Raw genomic sequence first — 18,899 nt, 5'->3', positions numbered from 1 at the left:
TGAGAGAGACAGTACAAATATTGTCATTCTCATCTTTTGTATGATAAAACAGTTTATGTAGAACCCAAGCTAATCTAGCTAACAAGAGGCAGAGCCAAAGTAGAAAAACTCTTCAGATTCCTAGGGTAGGACTTCTTTGAGCTATTATTATACACAATTCTATGTGCTGTTGAGTGTACAATGAAATATACATTTACTTACACTCGGAAATATTAGAATACTATTCAGATTTGAAAGAGTTGTTCCATAATCATATAAAGCATCCAAAGATAAACCATTTGTTTTCAATATGAGTCTGTCTTGTTATTCTATCTTTAATCAAATCAAACATCAAAAGTTGACTTTTACTTTCCAAACTAATTAAAGACTCTAAGTTTTGGTGGTTCTAAAGACAACAAGTGATAAGAGTAAGATAAACTAGTCTACCACAAGTTCTAAGAAAGAGGAAATAAATTATTGTTACAGTTAAATCTTAGCATTCTTCTATTTTAATTTACTTTGTTAACTCAGCTAAGTCAATTATCATCAGCTTTTTGTTATCATCAGTTATGCGATAATTAATTGGTTTTATGCTCTATACAAAGTCCTTAAGAATGTTTTTGGAACAAGATAAAACAAAAATTTGTGAAAATTATTTTCCTAAGACACAGATTTCTTATATTACTGTTACAAAAATGGCAGTGTACAAAGTTTTTAAAATTCAAAGGAAATAATCTCTAATAAAAACACTCACTTCTAAAGCATTTTGAACTCGTTCTTTACTGGAAGTATTTCTCTTGAAGTTATTTGTTAAATTAATTGGTTCCGACCAATGATTGCAGTCACCTCCATATAGCAAACAATCATTTGGTAAAAATGTCTCTACCCAAAGACGACACACATTATCTTTGCAGCAAGTCAACAGTACATTACATACAGACGCCCTAAGAAATAAAAAGATTTTAGAGGCAAGAATACAAGTTTCACACAATATCATAAATACTCTACAAAGTTCTATAAATAAACATACATAACTAATAAAACTACAAAAAAGTCTACATATATGTATATTTTATCACCATAAATGCTTGCCAACCTATTTCTTTTCTGCCTAGAATTCAGTAATTCTTGTTTCAATAATCTAAGATTCTTCTTGCGTTTAAAGAACAAAGACCAAGATCAAGCCATAATTCCTTAGCTGATAACAAAAAAATTATATCATCTAATAAAATTTTCTGATTTATTTAGTGGATGGTTAATACTTTAATTATTTAATAATGCTTCAGTTTTACTTTCTTTCTTTTTTTTTTGGAAGGGGGTTTAACTTGGGATTGACTTTCTGTAATGGAACCTACACACTGGTCACTAACAGGCTACAAAAATTATTTGTATATTTATTCTCTCCTTGCCTATCTATACCTAAAGCAATTGAGAACAAGAAAACTCATGATAAATCAACACTCCATTGGCTTTCCTTATTCTTGACTTTCAGTTCATTCCTTCCTGTGACCTCTTTCAAAATAAAAATAAATTATACATATATTTAAAAAAACTCTAAACATCAAGGTGCAGAGGATTGAATTCGTATCAATAAAGATTTCCTTCTATCAGGTAATTCAGTTTAGAAAAATGAAAGAAAAAGACATAATACCTTGTAGAAAGTACTTGTTCCAAAATATCTGGCTAAAACCAACAATCAATAGAAGGCTTTATCAGATAACTCAGTGGGGTTATAGTTCAGTGGTAGAGCATTTGCTCAGCAAGTGCAAGGCCCTGCTTCTCCTTCCTTTCCCCACCCTGCCTCCAAATTTTTTTCTCGATCCCTCTCCTAGCCTCCCTTCCTCTCTGTTTCTAATATATTCATATATACACAGACTATGGCAATGAAATTAAAAGTAAAGTCCAAGGTTTACATTGTCAATAAGTAATTGGTAAAATGAAAAGGCTTATTAAGGAACAGCAGAAGGTAATGATTAAAGAACAGCAGAAGGTAGTCATTAAAGAACTGAATCAAAAGAAGCATAAGAACTTAGAAGCAAAATAGCAAGGAAATAAGGTCACAATTCAGAAGCAAGGAGAGGGCCAAGAAGCTGAAGTGTAGGTAGCCCCAGGTAAAAACCCTCAGAATATCTTATAGATATTCAATGTGAACAACTGGCAAGAGGTATAAAAAAGGCATGGTGGGACTACCCTGATCTGTTTGAGACATTACCCTGGCAATATCTTTCTTCCTCACTTCTTTACAAAGGTATCTTATCTTCATTGGCATATTGTGTTAATATATAGCAGCCTCCAAAACAACAATAACAACAACAACAACATCAATAGGTATAACCATGTGATGAGTAGGGGTCCCTAACACCTGTTTTACTTTAATGTAACAACAACCGAAGATGATTTTGAAACTTGATACCTGCAACAAAGTCTTGGAGGTTCTTGCGGGATATCATTAAAATTCTCAACCTGTCTTATATTTATCAATTTTTAATTAGTAAAAAAGTAAATGCTCATCATAAAAACTTGCCCATTCTTTCTCAATCCATCAGTCCCTTTACATACATTAGTCATTGTGAGGGAATCTTTATTTTATATAGAAAAACAAAACAACTGAAGCCAGGTATGGTAATGTGAACCTGTATTCCAGTTACTCAGGAGGCTGAGACAAGAGTTTAACTTGAGCCCATGAGTTCAGAGCCAACCTGGGTAACACACACAGTCTAAAAAACCAACAAACCTAACTGTATCATCCAGTGAAAATGACATGTCAGAAAAAGTAACAGTCTTTGATGGGACCACATTCATTCTCTTGAGAAAGTCAGCCTTCCCACAATATACTTAAAGGCAAGCTGGTAAACAAAAATGAAAACTAAAAACCTCAGAGATTAGCTGTTTTCTAAATGACAAAAGTTCAAAAGTGAAATTCAGGGAGCTTCCGAAAAAATGTAGGGTTGGTGATAACAACTGGGGTCATTCTAACTTTTAAAACTAAGTTAATATTTTGTCATGACCTTACTATTCTAAACACATTTTTACATGGGTAAGCAACAGTCTCAGAGGTAACAGAACAATAGTACTCATACACAGTTGGGCTAAGTTTGCTTTTGCTAACACTATAGATTGTTCACACTCTCGTATCCCAAAGAATCTGAAACATTTTCCTAAGAACCGAACTATTATTTTTCCTAGAGTGTCCCTCTTATACCTATACCTTGTTAGACCAGAGGGATGGACAAGAAAAACAGTGTCTACTGTACTATGGCCTAAAAGTCTAGGTATATATTCTATTGGCCCAGAAATAAAGTTAATGAATGATTTAGTTGCAATACCACAGATAGCTTAGGAGGTTTCATAGAACATAGCACACAGATGACAAAATTCAAAAAAACAGTGAAAAACTAAGAGACAAAGTGAAATGGCACAGCCAAGCTGAAAATTGCCATGTTGTACTAAAAAGGATTTCTATCTGTATTTCAGCAACTTATTTAAGTATAGGCAAAAATTCAGTGTGGTATCAAGTCTTCCAAAGACAACAGGAAAGAAAGGAAGTACTAAAAGGTGTATATGTATATGTTAGGGTGTGTATATGTACATGTATATGTAGGGTATAGGTTAAACCTATACCCAGTTCAAGGAATGTCCTCAAAGACACTGGGAATAGTCAGGTAAATGCTTGGGAATTCAAGCTATCTCCTCTCAATAAAGATACTATTAAAAAAAAAGAAATCTAGGACTGGAGTTGTGGCTCAGCAATAGAGCTCTTGCCTTGCATGTGTGAGGCACTGGTTTCAATCCTCAGCACCATGTAAAAAAATAAATAAATAAACAAAAATAAAGGTATTGTGTCCATCTACAACTAAAAAAAAAAAAAAGAAAAAAGGAATCCACAGGAGATATATGCTAGAAGGCACAAAACGCGGAAATGAATATGAAAAAGTTCAAACAATAAAAGATGTAACAACTGAACAACACAGAGAAGGAAAAGAAAAGATGCACAACTCTGACATAAGACATATAATATGAAAGCTAATTATCATACCTTAAACTACTTTCACATGGCTCTTATACTAAGCATCAATCATAATTGACTCATAGCCATAGGTATAAATACCAGGGGGTAAGTAATAGTACTCTAATCTCATAGGCTCAAAAATCCTATAGCTATGGACTCTCAAAGTTAGAAAAGCAATTCAAATCACAATGACAAAGTTCTCTTAATACACAGGAAAAAAATGAACAATCCACTGACCTAGGCATATATTTGCTTGTTTTACGCCAGGAAAATCCATTTATAGCTCGAGGATGGGCCAGATATACAAAAGAAAAGTCAATTTCTCCTTGGGATTGTTTTTCTGAACTTCCATCTGGAGAGTTAACAGCTGTCCGCCAGTTTTCTACATTATACCATACCTTTAAAAGGCAGTCATCCTACGGGAAAAGAACCAAAAAAAGCCTAGATTAGAATTAAATTTAAGTTAAGTCAAATAGCAAAAGTAGGATTTTCCTTCCCAATGTCAGGAACTTGGAGATGCGAAGAAGTATTAAACAGGACAGAAAAAAATCTCTGATTCTGATAGTTTTCTATTAGCATTCCTTAATTTTAAGAACTGGAGTGGGTGAATGGGTGTATTCTGTGTTCAAGAAAATGCTTGCTAATTACCACACACTATGGAAAATGGAATCATTTGGGAAAGTCTGAAAGATGAAATTAGGGGCTTTTTTCCTCTTAAGCCAAGAATCATCTAAGAAAGCAATATCACCAGCAGAATTACAAAGACTGCTGATAACTGAAAAAAGAACACTTTTCATTTTCTAAGACTATGCTGACAACAATAGGTAATAAATAATATTACATAAAATATTCTATGTATGACAAAATTTGCTCCTAATTTGAAAAAAATAAGAAAAAAACAAGGGAGACTAGAAAGTACTAGGTGCTGCTTTTAATTGGTAATTTAATTTTTACCTAGAAATCCAATTAAAAAGAACAGTTCAAATTCTCTCCTCTAAAAATAAACATATTTTTCTATGGTTTTACATTGTCTCACACTCAGTGTGCAGAAGGCTTTGGGCCATGGAAACAATAATTTCAGACGACTAGTGCTTCATGAACTGTTCTGTGAACCAATGATTAAAAATAAAATAATTTCAAGAAAAATACACTACTCTGAAATGAACAGATAACAACGAAGTATGTGCACTAAAGAAAAAGCTATAGCTTGTTGATTGTACAACATGTGGAAGGTACTATATATACACTGTCTAAATTAATTATATATGCCACTTTATATACACAGTCTAAATTAATCCTATGATTAAATGATCTATGAACTAGGTTTTATTATACTATCTTACACATGAGAAAATGAAGGTGCAAAGAGACTAATTTGCCCTATATGATAAAGTTGGTAAAAGGTAGTATACATCTAGATCTGTCTCTGAGTCTAAGGTGTTTCAATTATACCATACTGCCTTTTAACACCATTATATTTAAACAATTTTTGCTATTTAGTTTCTAATACAAAATAATGTTTCAAATTAAATCAATAAAAAAATGAAACTGAATAATGTTCTTAAAGTTTAAAATTAAAGTATAAACACACAATTTGACAATAGCATTTCATGATTTACCTTCCCAGCAGTGGCAAAAAATTCTCCATCTGGTGAAAATTTCATTAAATGAACTTGGGAAGCAGTTCTGAAAATTAAAGATAACGAATAATTTACAAGAAAATTAAATAAGAAAAATTGTAATATTCTCAAAATTATACTTCAGCATGGCTTCAAATAAAAATTTTGTGATAATACAGTTTCACACTCATAATTTTGTTACATTTTCTTTTAAGGCACTGGGTCTTGCTGTGTTTTCCAGGGTGGTTCAGAACTCTCAGGCTCAAGTGATCCTCCTGCCTCAGCCTTCTATGTAACCTGGACTATAGGCACACTGGGCCCAGCTACAAAGGTACAACTATCCTTTTTTCAGTGCTGGGACTGAACCCAGGACCCTACACATGCTAAGCACATGCTCTACCACTTTAATTATTATTATTTTTATTATTATTATTTTTGGTGATCCTGAGATTGAATCCAGGGCCTTGTGCATGTGAGGCAAGCACTCTACCAACTGAGCTATATCCCTAGCCCTCTACCACTTTAAGTGTACCTAAATATGAACAAGTTACTAAGATAAATTTCTTAAAAATGTTTTTTAGTTGTTGATAGACCTTTATTTTATTTACATATTTATATGTGGTGCTGAGAATTGAACCCAGTGCCTCACACATGGTCTACCACTGAAACTACAACTCCAACCCCAAGGATAAATTTTAACAACAAAAATACATTCCCTAAGAATCAAACAAGTAATGATTTGTCAAAATCTTTAAAGCATAAAACAGAAGTCATAGCTTTTATGCCATTAGAGAATTACTTCAATTTTTAATCTGGAAATGTAATTTCTAAAGTCTGGATCACTATATTCTTAAACATATTTTCAAACAATAAACCAGTATTCTAAAATGAATTTGGCCTTCCTTTGGGTAACATTTACTTAATTAATTATGTGTGGGTTAATAGGAGACTTGAAATAATCATGAATTCAACTGGCCCACTTCATCCATCTACTTGGTATATACTTACCTTTTCTTCTCAAAGGAACTTTGGTTTATACTGCCTTCCCCTCTCGCCCATAGATTGGTCTTAAAAATCCTATCACTGGGCTGGGGTTGTAGCTCAGTGGTAGAGCACTTGCCTAGCTTGTGTGAGGCACTGGGTTCAATTCTCAGCACCACATATAAATAAATGAATAAAAAAAAGGTCTATCAACAACTAAAAATATATATATATATAATTTTTTTTCAAAACAGCCTGTCACTACCATTGCTTTCTAGTTTTTTTTCCAAAGTCATGCTTAGCTAGATCTGTACTAAACATATTTACAAAGCAGGCCAAGGAGAAATTGTCACATTTCATTTCAAATACAAATAATTTTTTCTAAGTGTAATAAATATGTTTCTAAGTGTAATAAGTGTATGTTAAAGTGTTTTAAATCCTCAGTGTATCTTTTTGTATATCCCAATTGGGATTAACCACATTTCAAGTGTTCAATAGCAATAGGTGGTTAGTAACTACCACACTGGCACTGGTACTCTAAAACATGGAAATTCATTCCCACCCCCCAATCTTTTTGTTTCATTATATAGAAATTCAATTTTTTTCTCCATCAGACACTTATTTTTGTACCAGCTACATAAGAGACTCTAATCTCACTTTGCCGTCTACAGAGCTAATTTGTCCCACTGTAAAATGCTACTTAATATACTGAGTATGCATGCATAATTGAATCAATTCCTGGAACCTAATATCTGTTCCTATACTAACAACAAAATGCTCAAACAGCTATAGCTTTAGAATTCACTTTACTATAATGTATACTCTTATTCCTCTTTATTTTCAGAATTTCCTTGATTTTCCCATTTTGTACTTTCAAATGAAATTTAGAACTATACTCAAAAGTAGAAATTCCAATGGGATTTTCACAAGGTTTACGGTCAACATATAGATTTTTGTTTTCAAGTTTCATTATAGACATTTATTTTAATTTGGTTAATTTCAAATACTCATTGACATCTTGTATACAATTTAAGGTAGAGAAAGAAAAAAAATACATGTCCTTGAACCACAGGCCGGACTGCTAACTGAACTGGGATTAAGATGGTATAATTTCACCTCAGCAATATATATTTAATATTAATAATTAATATTAAAAAAAAAAAAAGACTTCCAGAGGTGGAGGCTATAGCTCAGCAGCAAAGCACTTGCCTAGCACTTTGTGAGGCACTGGGTTTGATCCTTAACACAACATAAAAATAAACAAATAAAAATAAAACCATTCTGTCCATCTGTAACTACAAAAAAAAAAAAAATGTAAAAAGACTTCCTCACAATTGGAAGTTTTTCATTCAAAAAGTAAGAAAAGTGTCTGGCTTCCTTTGCATAATTTAGCAAATTTCCCATTAATGATCTTCATACAGGCCTTATAAATTTCTTTTATTTCTTTCTAGTTGTTTTGACTTTTTTTTTTAATGGATTTTGGAACATGGGATACAGTGAATTCTTTAGGTACAAGAAAAGGCACGTCACAGACTAAAAAAAAAATACCAATGCCAGTGCAGTTTTACACAAACTAAAATGCATTTATAATATCATAAAACAGGCTTATCAGTTTAATTCCCTAATTAATTGCTTACTTGCAATGCCAAATGCATCTCCAATCCCCAAAGTTAAGATCTGTTTTATCAGGATTTTCACCTTCAGCTGCCTTGTGCAAGTTAGTATTGGACCAGAGTTGCAAACAGTTGGAACCAGTCAAAAGACGACTACCTAAAAAAAAAATTATTCATCATGTATTACTTAGGTATTTAATAGTGAGTTCAAGAGATTCACAAAATACTATGAAGATAATACAACTTCTAAAAATAAAAAGATAACTGTGGAAAAGAGAATTTTAATTTTGTTGAAACAGCTTGGAAAAGAAAGATATCTCACTACCTCTCTATTCATCACTCGTTTAAAAAGCGTCTTATTTGTACCATGAATTGTGTTAGGCAATCAGGATACAATGACAAAATATTATCCCTTTGTATGATAAGTTCACATCCTAGTAGGAAGACATGGAAACATTATGATCCAATATAAAGTATTATCAACATGACAGAACTGGGTATAAGATTTTAGGGAAAAATTATACCTATAGTGAAAATAACAGGGAAAGTGATGAAATACAACCTGATCCTTAGTCAACTAACCAGCAGTAGATAGGACAGGCATTTCGGAAAGGAGATCTAATGTGAACAAAGGCCTAAAGGCACACAGCTCAATATATTTTCCCAAAAGTGCCTCAATCTAGTATGGTGAAGAAATAAGGTACATACTAAGGCCAGAAAAAGATACAAGGTTTTTGTGTAATAAAATTTTTTAGAGAGAAATTATTAAACATTTTTCAAGTTCATAAGGAGTTCTGGTCTTTGTTAAAAGTAGTTGGGAATAAAATGTTTTGAAGGAAGAGGGGCAAGGTTTACATAATTATACCTGTACCTTAGAATAAGGGGTCATAACTAAAGAGGCAAACAGATGGGCTTAATCTCCCTCCATTGAGATAATATACAAAAGGAGCTCCAAGCCAGCCTGGTCAACACAGTGTAACTCCCACCTCAAAAAAATAAAGAATAAAAAATAACACAGAGTACAAAATAAATAAGGCTGGACATGGTAGAACAGGTCTGTAATGCCAGCTATTCGGGAAGCTGATGCTAGAGTGAGGATCACAAGTTTGAGCCTTGCCTGGGCAATATAATAAGACCCTGTCTCAAAAATCATCATCATCATCATCATCATCATCATCATCATCATCATCATCATCCCAGGTATAGAATGGAACAAAGGCAAGTAAAGTAACATATGTATATGATTTAAAACATGAAAGACAGAGTGTGGATATTAAAGTACAAAAAAAGGATAAAAAGTTTAAACAGAAAATGTTATTACTTAGGCAAGATGCAATAGTGGATTTGGGGACACTACAAAGAGTTTACTATCTGAAAAAAAAATGTATGCCTTAATACCTGACATGCTATATATATAGTAAGTAAATATTAATCAGGACCAAAATATTAATTTCACTTAAAATATTTTATATCTGTTCATAAATAATTATGTACAAGGTTAATTTATAAAATTACTAATATACTATGAGCTCCCAAATATTTATTGTAGGAATAACCATTTCACAACGAAACCACTAAAAAGAAAAATAAAGAACTATTACATGTAAATTTTAAAAGATTAAAAAGATAATCAACAGTCATAAGCTGTTGATAAGCCACTACCAGAAATGTTAAGAAAACAAAGATATTGTACTATAAAAATGATTTTAAGAGAAATTTAACATTAATATTATCCTCTGAAGCATTAGTATGACAAACAGCAAGTTCAGATTCCAAGCTTAAAGAAATATCACTGAGTTCAAATATTAAATGTTTTTAATATAGTTATGAGATAACAATTCTTGATTTTTAAGTAATCTGTTCATAATTACAAAACTAGCAATATGTCAACATTTATTGAGAGCTGAATATATGCTGTGAAGACAAATAAAACACTAAACAAATTAGAATCTCTGCCCTTGTCTAAATTTTAAGAAAGTAAACAGTAATTATGATAGATTGGATACACTGGAGTGAGACAAAATCTCAGTGTAGTTTTAATTTGCATTTTGCTAAATGCTAGAGATGATAAACATTTTTCATATATTTGTTAACCGATCCTATTTCTTTTTCTAGTAAGTGTCTGTTCAGTTCCTTTACCCATTTATTAATTGGGTTATTTGCTACAACATAATAATCATATAACTTATCATCCAAACAAAAACGTTTTTAAGGTAAAGGCTAAACTGTCCATAATTATATAAAGACAATAAGCATAAACCAGAACAAAAGTCACACTACCCATAGTAGAGTTGTATACAAAGGGCTGTATTAAATGACAAATTTGAACCCAGTTTGAACCTCTTTTTATTGTGAACATAAAATATACATGTAGTGCTGTAATTTGGATGTGGCTTGTCTACCAAGAATTCATGCGTTTGAGGTTTGGTCCTCAGTGTAATGGTGTAGAGGCGGTCATAATTCTTTTTTTTTTTTTTTAATTTGCTCTTATTACTTATACATGACAGTAGAATGTATTTTGACATATTATACATATATGGAGTACAATTTTTCATTCTTCTGGTTGTACATGATATAGAATTACACTGTTGTATAATCATACATGCACACAGGAATGTCTGATTCTTCTACTATCTTTCCTGTTCCCATTTCCCCTCCCCTTCTCTTCATTGTTCTTTGTCTAATCCAAAGTATTTTTATTCTTCCCTACCCCCAAATTGTGAGTTAGCATCCACACATAAGAGAGAACCTTTGGCCTTTGGTTTCTGGAAACTGGCTTATTTCACTTAGCATGATAGTCTCCAGTTCCATCCATTTACCAGGAAATATCATAATTTCATTTCTTTTTAGGGATGAATAGTATTTCATTGTGAATATTTACCACATTTTCTTTATCCATTCATCTCTCGAAGGGAACCTAGCTAGGCTAGTTTCATAGTTTAGCTGTTGTGAATTGAAGTTGCTATAAACATTGATGCAGCAGCATCACTATAGTATGCTGATTTTAATTCCTTTGGGTATAAACCAAGGAGTGGGATAGCTGGGTCAAATAGTGGTTCCACTATCAGTTTTCTGAGGAATCACCATACTGCTTTCCTGAGTGGTTGCACCATTCTGCAGGTCCACAGCAATGTAACTTTTTCCCCACATCCTCGCCAACTTTTACTGTTACTTGTATTTTTGATAATTGCAGTTCTGACTGGAGTGAGATAAAATCTTAATTTGCATTTCTCTAAATGCTAGATATGATGAACATTTTTCATATATTTGTTGACCTATCCTATTTCTTTTCTTGTGAAGTGCCTGTTCAGTTCCTTTGCCCATTATTAAGTGGGTTATTTGATTTTCTTGTGTTAATCTTTCGAATTCTTTATATATCCTGGAAAAATATTTTCTCCCATTCTGTAGGCTCTCTCTTCACATTCTTGATTGTCTCCTTTGCTGTGAAGAAGCTTTGTGGTTTGATTCTATCCCATTTGCTGATTCTTGATTTTACTTCTTGTGCTTTAGGAGTCTTGTTAAGGAAGTTGATTCCTAACAACTTCCTAAATTTGACATGATGTAGATTTGGGCTATTAGGCACAGGGTCTCTGATCTAATGCCTAAGTCCTTGATGAGGTGGTCAGAACTCTAAGAGGAGAAGCTCAGTAGAAGGTCACTGGAGTGCTACCCTCAAAAGGGATTAAGATAATTCTTGTGAGATCCCTTGGTTAGTTTTCACAAAAGGGTTGTTATAAAAGGAATAGGCCTGGCCCCTATACATTGCTTCGGCTTCTTGTCTTGTGATCTCTCACTTCTATAGTGGCTCCAGCCATGACGCCATTAAGCTCTTACCAAAGCTAAACTATGGACTTTCAGCCTCCAAAACTGTGAGCTAAATAAATCTCCTTTTATAATTATCCAGGCTCAGGTATTTTGTTACATAACAACAATAAAAAAGGATTAAAACAGGCAGGTTACCAGCTAGTAATACTCAATCTTACAAACTCATGCAAAGAAGTGTTTTAAAATGCTGTATGACATAAAAATTCTCAGAGAATATGTGCATCTTTTATCTTCTAAAATAATTCCAGAGGTTCTTAATCAACATTTTTCTCAGCTGCTTCACTTACTATATTGTAAAAACTAAAATTATCTCTTCTATTTAAGCTTATGGCTTTTATGTTCCAAAGACACCTATGGTCTAGATTACAGTTTCTATTATCATATGACATGCAAGCATTTCAAATTGTACATGTCCAAACAATATCTATGTATCACTATTTCCAATACCTATATATCATTCTTCTAGTGGTCACAGATATTTTCAAAGTAATCTCAAATCCAGTTGTCAAGTAACGTCAGTTCAGTTGCCTAAATGCATTTCAAATCCATGTGCTCCTTCCATTATTAATTCATTTAATATTGAGTACCTACTAGGTAAGGCACTGAAACAAATCACCTCTCATTCATTTAGACAACTGTGAATGCATCCTACCCCAAGATCACTCTGCCTCCTATTCCTCCTACCTTAGTCTAACACACTGCTAATAGACCAATCTTAAAAAACAATAAATTTTAACACAGCACTGTCTCTTTTGAAACCTGTAATAGTTTTCAGGGTTGGGGGTATAGTGGTAGAGTATGTGTCTAGCATGCATGAGGCCCTGGGTTTCATTCCCAGAACTACAAAAAAACAACCAAACAAACAAGCAACCAAAACAACCAGTACCACCACCACAATCACAACAAAAAAACCCTATAATAGTTTTTAGAAAATTAAAAAGAAATAGGGCTAGGTGTGTAGCTCAAAGGTACAGAATGTGCTTAGCATGCACAAGGCCCAGGGCTCAATCCCCTGCACAGGCACATGTGTGTGTGTGCACACACAAGCACAAATTAATTAATTAAATACAAATTCCTCAGGATGACTTTAAAGGTCTTTCATCATAGACTATAGTTTTACCATCATTCACTGAGGCTCACTGCAGCTCCAATGAAGTGCTGATACATACTAGAATATATCTATGCTTTCTTTTTGTGCTTTGCTAACTGTGGTAGAATGGTAACAACCATTTTCAAAAATCGTATTTCCTTATGTCCATGCCCCTTGCAACATGATTTCTCCACACCTTTCATCGAGAGATGGATTTTATTCCTCCATCTCCTGAATATGGACTGGACTTTAATTTACTTTGACCATATAATGTAGAAGGAGTAACATTCTGGGACTTCCAAGCCCAGGCTTTAGCAATTCTTGCAGCTTGTGTTTTCACATTGTAAATCCAGCCACCATGTAAAATCTAGGCTACCTTGTTAGAGAAGCCATGCAAAAGAAACAGGCCACAAGAAAAACAAAGGTATTCCAGAAGATAGCAATCAGCAAGGCCCATATATATCAATGAAGACTTTCTTGGATACTCCAGCCACAGACAAGCTACTTCAGATACTGCATGGAACAAGAGATAAGCCATTCCCATAGAACCCTGTAGTAATTCCTGATCCACAGAATCATAGGCAATAAAATGAGTGATGCTTTAAGCCAGTAAATTTTGGCATAATTTTTTAATACAAAAGTAACTGAACATAGGCCTGATGGTCTCATCTTAAAATTTTCTTCTTTTTCCTATTCCATCTACCGTTCTCTCATCATTAAACTTGATCAGGTTAGAAAGCTCCTCCTTTCAATGACACCACGATTCCTCAGATAGAAATGTTTCTTTTCCAAAACCAATAAGCATTACAGTATTTATCATATCCTATAATTTATTACAGTGTATATGAAATGTTACTTCATTTCAGTAAATGTTACTTCATTTCAGTAACAACTCTAAATGGGCACAAAGTGTTAAACTTACTTTAGTATTCACCATAATCTTACAACACGAAATACATAAGAATAATAAAAGCAGCATTGCAGGCAAGCAATATTTCGTTAATCCTCTTTATTTTCTTACCTGTGGGATCCCAAGTTAAATTGTGTGCTATTGATTCCAGAAAAAATTGGCCACTCTTCTGCCACTGACTATAATATTCCTAAAATTAGAAGAAAAAAATCATTTAGATAATTATGATGAGCATCTTTTCTATGAAATGTGTATGTTCAGGCTTATTATTATAATAATACATGCAGTCATTTTTAAGAACGAAGTGTTCAATTCATTCAGAATAAGAGAATATATGATGGAGATTACTGAGAGAATACCCAAAACTCTTTCTTTAGCATAACCACCAATAAAGCACATGTCATCTTATATAACCTATCTTATTAACCTCAGACCAAATTATTATTTTTTTATAGTTATGGTCAAAAGTTTAATTTTAAATATTTGTCTGTGGTTCTGCTATTTAAACTTTTCTTAATTTTTCATCCCAATCCAAGATCATGACGGGACATGGGAAAACTGAGAAGACATATAGCACTTCCTTAATAAATTCCTATATAAGGCCTAAAAATTTTTTTTTTATTTTTTTTCATACCAGGGATTTAACCTAGGGATGCTTAACCACTGAGTCACATCCCAGGCCCCCTCCCTTTTTTTAATATTTAATTTTGAGACAAGGTCTCACTAAGATGCTTAGGGCCTCCCTAGGCAACTGAGGATGGCTTTGAACTCACAATCCTCCTGCCTCAGCCTCCTGAGCCACTGGGATTACAGGCATATGCCACCACACCTGGCAAAGCCTTTCTATTTATTAAAACAGTATGCTTCCGACTATTTTTGTCTGCAAATCAGTAAGAAAATACACGTTGTACCATGAACCGGAACGCACAAACACACATACATCTTTGTGTGTGTGTACATATATACACACACAAAGATATATATATACACACACACACATATACATACACAGAGAGATGTGTATATATATATATGTATATATATATATATGTATATATATATATATATGTATATACATATGTACACACACACACACACACATATATACACACAGACATACATATGAAACCTGGGGTTACCCTTACTACATATGATATACATTTTGACCTTTCAATTCATTTTCCTTTAAAATTCAAATTGTGGCCTACTAAATTGATTTCACTGTCCACCAATAGACCGAAATCCATAAATACTCAATGTAATAGTTTAGGATAACAAAGAATAGCCTAAGATTTTTATAAAAAGATCAAATTTCCAAAAGCCATGCTCAAAAATTTAGGCTCAAAGGGTCCAGTTTGTGGCACAGGAACATGAACTTTAAACCAACACCCTGGGTTATTTTGAATATGAAGCAGTACACAGAATACACTTTTATGAAGGACTGACATTATAAGAATGGCTCTTGATCAACCTGAACATCATAACCCTCTCTCAACTATATATATATATATACTGAAAGAACATCTTGCCTTCAGATGTTAAAATTCCCAGGGCAGGATCTATATACCTGTCTACCAACATTTCTGAAGTACACCTCTAGTGATGAACCAGCACCTCAAAAGAATTTTTCAGGATGTATAGAGAACATGGAATAATCTTTTTAATGAGGATGTATAGTCTCTGAAACTATATTCTAAAATTATATATAGACTTGGTGTATCTTCCAATCAAATGGTGATTTTTCCATTTGATCCAGTTCTCCTCTCCTTCTCAAGTTTTTGTTCCCTTCTCTGCAGTCAGTGCTTCCTACAAATAGTCTGTTTTATTGAATATTTTACATAGTTCAACTCTTAATAATATAGCCATCTCAACATAAAATACTGATTGTTTTTCAGCTCAGCTGATTTTTAAGTTCAACATATAGTTACTGAAATATTTTGTTCTGGGTAGGGTAAACAACTTTCAAAATTTATTTTTAATACTGCCAATTTGCTAATTCATAAGGTTATAAGAGCCTCTAATACTGGATTCACTAGTAATTTATAAACATAGAAATCACTACTGTCATGTATAACTAATTAGAACAATTTTTTTAAAAAATACATACAAATCAGGGAGAACTGTGGACACTCCTTCCAAATTTAAAGACAGCTATCAATTAACTCAGAGAAAATATTTTTCATTAACACAAAGAAGTAATCACACCTATACGATAGCTTCTAAATTTATTTATTCATTTATTTATTTAGTGTGGTACTGGGGATTGAACCCAGGAACATTCTGCCTCTAAGCTCTATCCCCAGACTTTTTAGATTTTTTTAAATTTTGAGATAACTATTTTGAACCTAAGCAAGTCATCTTAAGAAGTTTTTTATTCAACTATGAAACTGACTAATACCTATTCAGTCTTTTTTTGTTTGCTTTATTTTGTTTTTTGGTACTGGGAATTGAACCCAGAGGAACTTGACCACTAGCTACATACCTAGCCCTTTTTATTTTGCGTCAGGGTCTCACTAAGTTGTTTAGGGCTTTGCTAAGCTGCTAAGGCTAGCCTCGAACTTGTGATCCTACTGCCTCAGCCTCCTGAGCCCATTGCATTATTTTTTCTTTTAGTAATTTTATTTTCATAAAAATAATACTTATGAATTATAATATTTATGAATTAGTTTATGAAACAAGAAGTAAACTGGTTTCAGAATGGCCAAGCCTATGAATATTTTCTCATTCGTGTTCCATTATTTTACACAACCACTGGACCCTGGGCCTGACCCAAAGAAAATGTCACAGTTCTGTTGACATAGGAAAGGGTCAGTTAGTTGATTTGCCTCTCTTCTCAAGCAATTAAAGATACTGGTTTTAATAAAATACTTCGGAAGACTTAAACACGTCTTTAGGATCTGAACTTATATCTGTGAACATGGGCATTTGACCTCAGACCTTTAGAACAAGACAAATATTAATTATCAACTACTGACATGAGGAGTCTGCAGTGCTGGTTAGGTAAAGACAAATATACCTAGTCATTCTTGACGGGGTTATTTTAAGGATAACAGATTAAAGACTATATAGAAACGGAAAGAATTAAACAGTGTTTTAGAGTAGACTAAAAGTGCTAAGGCAGGCTTCAAATTTGCAGTCCTCTTGTCTCCTGAGTAGCTGGGATTACAAGCGTGTGCCACCAATTGGCTCAACAGCTGTTCTGTTGGTCAACGCATTTATTTTCTTTGGATTTCTACTGTCTCATTTTTAAAAAGAAAGGAAAAGAATAACAGCTGTTCAAAGTAGGTTAGAGGTAACTTGTGAGATAATGAATGAAGTGAAAATGCCACAAAAATTAACAAAATAATATCTGAAGGTATTTTTACTATAAAACATCTTCAAATTCTTTACATTTATACACAGTCTTTAATATGTTATCCTTACAATAACCACATCAAGAATGATGGCTAGGGCTGTGGCTCAGTGGTAGAGCACTTGCCTAGCAAATGTGAGGCACTGGGTTCAATTCTCAGCACCACATTTAAAAAAAAAAAAAAAATTATTATGCCCCTCTACAACTAAAAATGTTTTTTAAAAAAATAATGACTAAGTTATTAATCAATTTCAGAGTTGAACAAAAAAACTTCTTAAGCAGATTTGCTTAGATTCAAAGAGATAGGAAGCAGCAGAAATAGAAACCAGTCTTATGAGTCTGAACACACTGTTCTTTCAACTACACTATACCTATCTTCTTTCATATGGCTTAAATTACTAATCTTCACTAGACACAAGGAAAATAATGTGGTTCATTTGTTATACTTAAGAGCATTAAAGCACCTATGAAATCTACTATAAATTTTTGTTACCTACTGATTAACCAGATTTGTTAATCAATATTTGTTACCTACTGATTAACCAGATTTCTTAACTATTTCTGAATATCAATTCCTTATAAAGAAAAAGTCATTGAATTATATTCTATATACATGATATAATAAGCACAAGAAACTAAGTTCTAGAAATGTTAAGAACCTAAAAATAAAACATGTAACTTTAAGAAGAAAATATAAATGAATGCAGATCTAAACCAACAATAAAGTCCCACATAAGGCTACACAATGGTATTTGATACTAGCAATAAAATTAACTGTCAAACTTTAAGTTACTTTTTAAAATATATATTGTAAGATAAAAAATATTAGAAGAAAAAGAAGTAAAGCATTTCAAGACAATTCATTGGCATAATTTAGTATTATAATAAAAATTTAAATATACTTTTAAGAGCAATGGGATTTAACATGTATCTTAAATTATAGTGTATAATTTATACTGGTTATTTGATGGTTGTTCAGATTTTATACACTTTTAATACTAAAGACATTTCAAATCCTGAAGGAAAAAATGATAAATTACTAACCAAATTTTTCTTTTGTTTCGGTAGATTAACTGGTTCAAAAATGGAGATAATGTTTCCATAGGATGCTGCAATCTTTTGAAAGATAAAAGAAAAAAATATTATAAATATATTAACTTACATATCAAAAGAGCAAAAGAAATAAATAATATAGTTTTAAATATGTCCATACAGACAATTTCACTAATACTTAAAAATGTCAGGTTTGAAGACCATGCTATCTGGGTTGGAATCCTAGTACTGAACCTTAGTATTATAGATATTATAAAAATACACAGGGAAACAATCTTTCTAACAGTTGTTTTGGTTTTTTTTTTTGTACCAAGCATTGAACCCAGGGGTCTTAACCACAGAGCCACATCTCCAGTCCTTTTTTATGTTTTATTTAGAGACATGGTCCTTTTTAAAAATTATCATTATTTAGAGACAAGTTGAGTGAGAGCTAATCTGCTGAGGCTGGCTTTGAACTTGAGATTCTCC

General features: G+C 32.8%; 1 protein-coding gene across 20 annotated transcripts in view; it reads right to left on the bottom strand.

Annotated features, from left to right (window-relative positions):
• The window catches only part of LOC107144781 (tumor necrosis factor alpha-induced protein 8), a 314,538-nt gene that overhangs the window by 270,202 nt on the left and 25,437 nt on the right, over positions 1 to 18,899 (bottom strand). For all 20 annotated transcript variants that reach the window (XR_007343409.1, XR_007343404.1, XR_007343407.1 and 17 more), the window contains 6 exons: positions 18,423 to 18,494; positions 14,138 to 14,216; positions 8,226 to 8,358; positions 5,608 to 5,674; positions 4,226 to 4,404; positions 734 to 923 (listed from right to left, as the gene is read on the bottom strand). Coding sequence is in view for 14 of the 20 variants with exons in the window: in XM_015488613.2 (XP_015344099.1) it covers positions 734 to 923; positions 4,226 to 4,404; positions 5,608 to 5,674; positions 8,226 to 8,358; positions 14,138 to 14,216; positions 18,423 to 18,494 (720 nt within the window). In the remaining 6 variants the exon portion in view is untranslated. The remainder of the gene's footprint in view (positions 1 to 733; positions 924 to 4,225; positions 4,405 to 5,607; positions 5,675 to 8,225; positions 8,359 to 14,137; positions 14,217 to 18,422; positions 18,495 to 18,899) is intronic.

The sequence above is a fragment of the Marmota marmota genome, unplaced genomic scaffold (genome assembly GCF_001458135.2).
Source record: "Marmota marmota marmota unplaced genomic scaffold, marMar, whole genome shotgun sequence".
Classification (NCBI taxonomy): domain Eukaryota; kingdom Metazoa; phylum Chordata; class Mammalia; order Rodentia; family Sciuridae; genus Marmota; species Marmota marmota.
The sequence above is the reverse complement of the archived record's forward strand: the minus strand, read 5'-3'. Positions and strand labels throughout refer to the sequence as shown.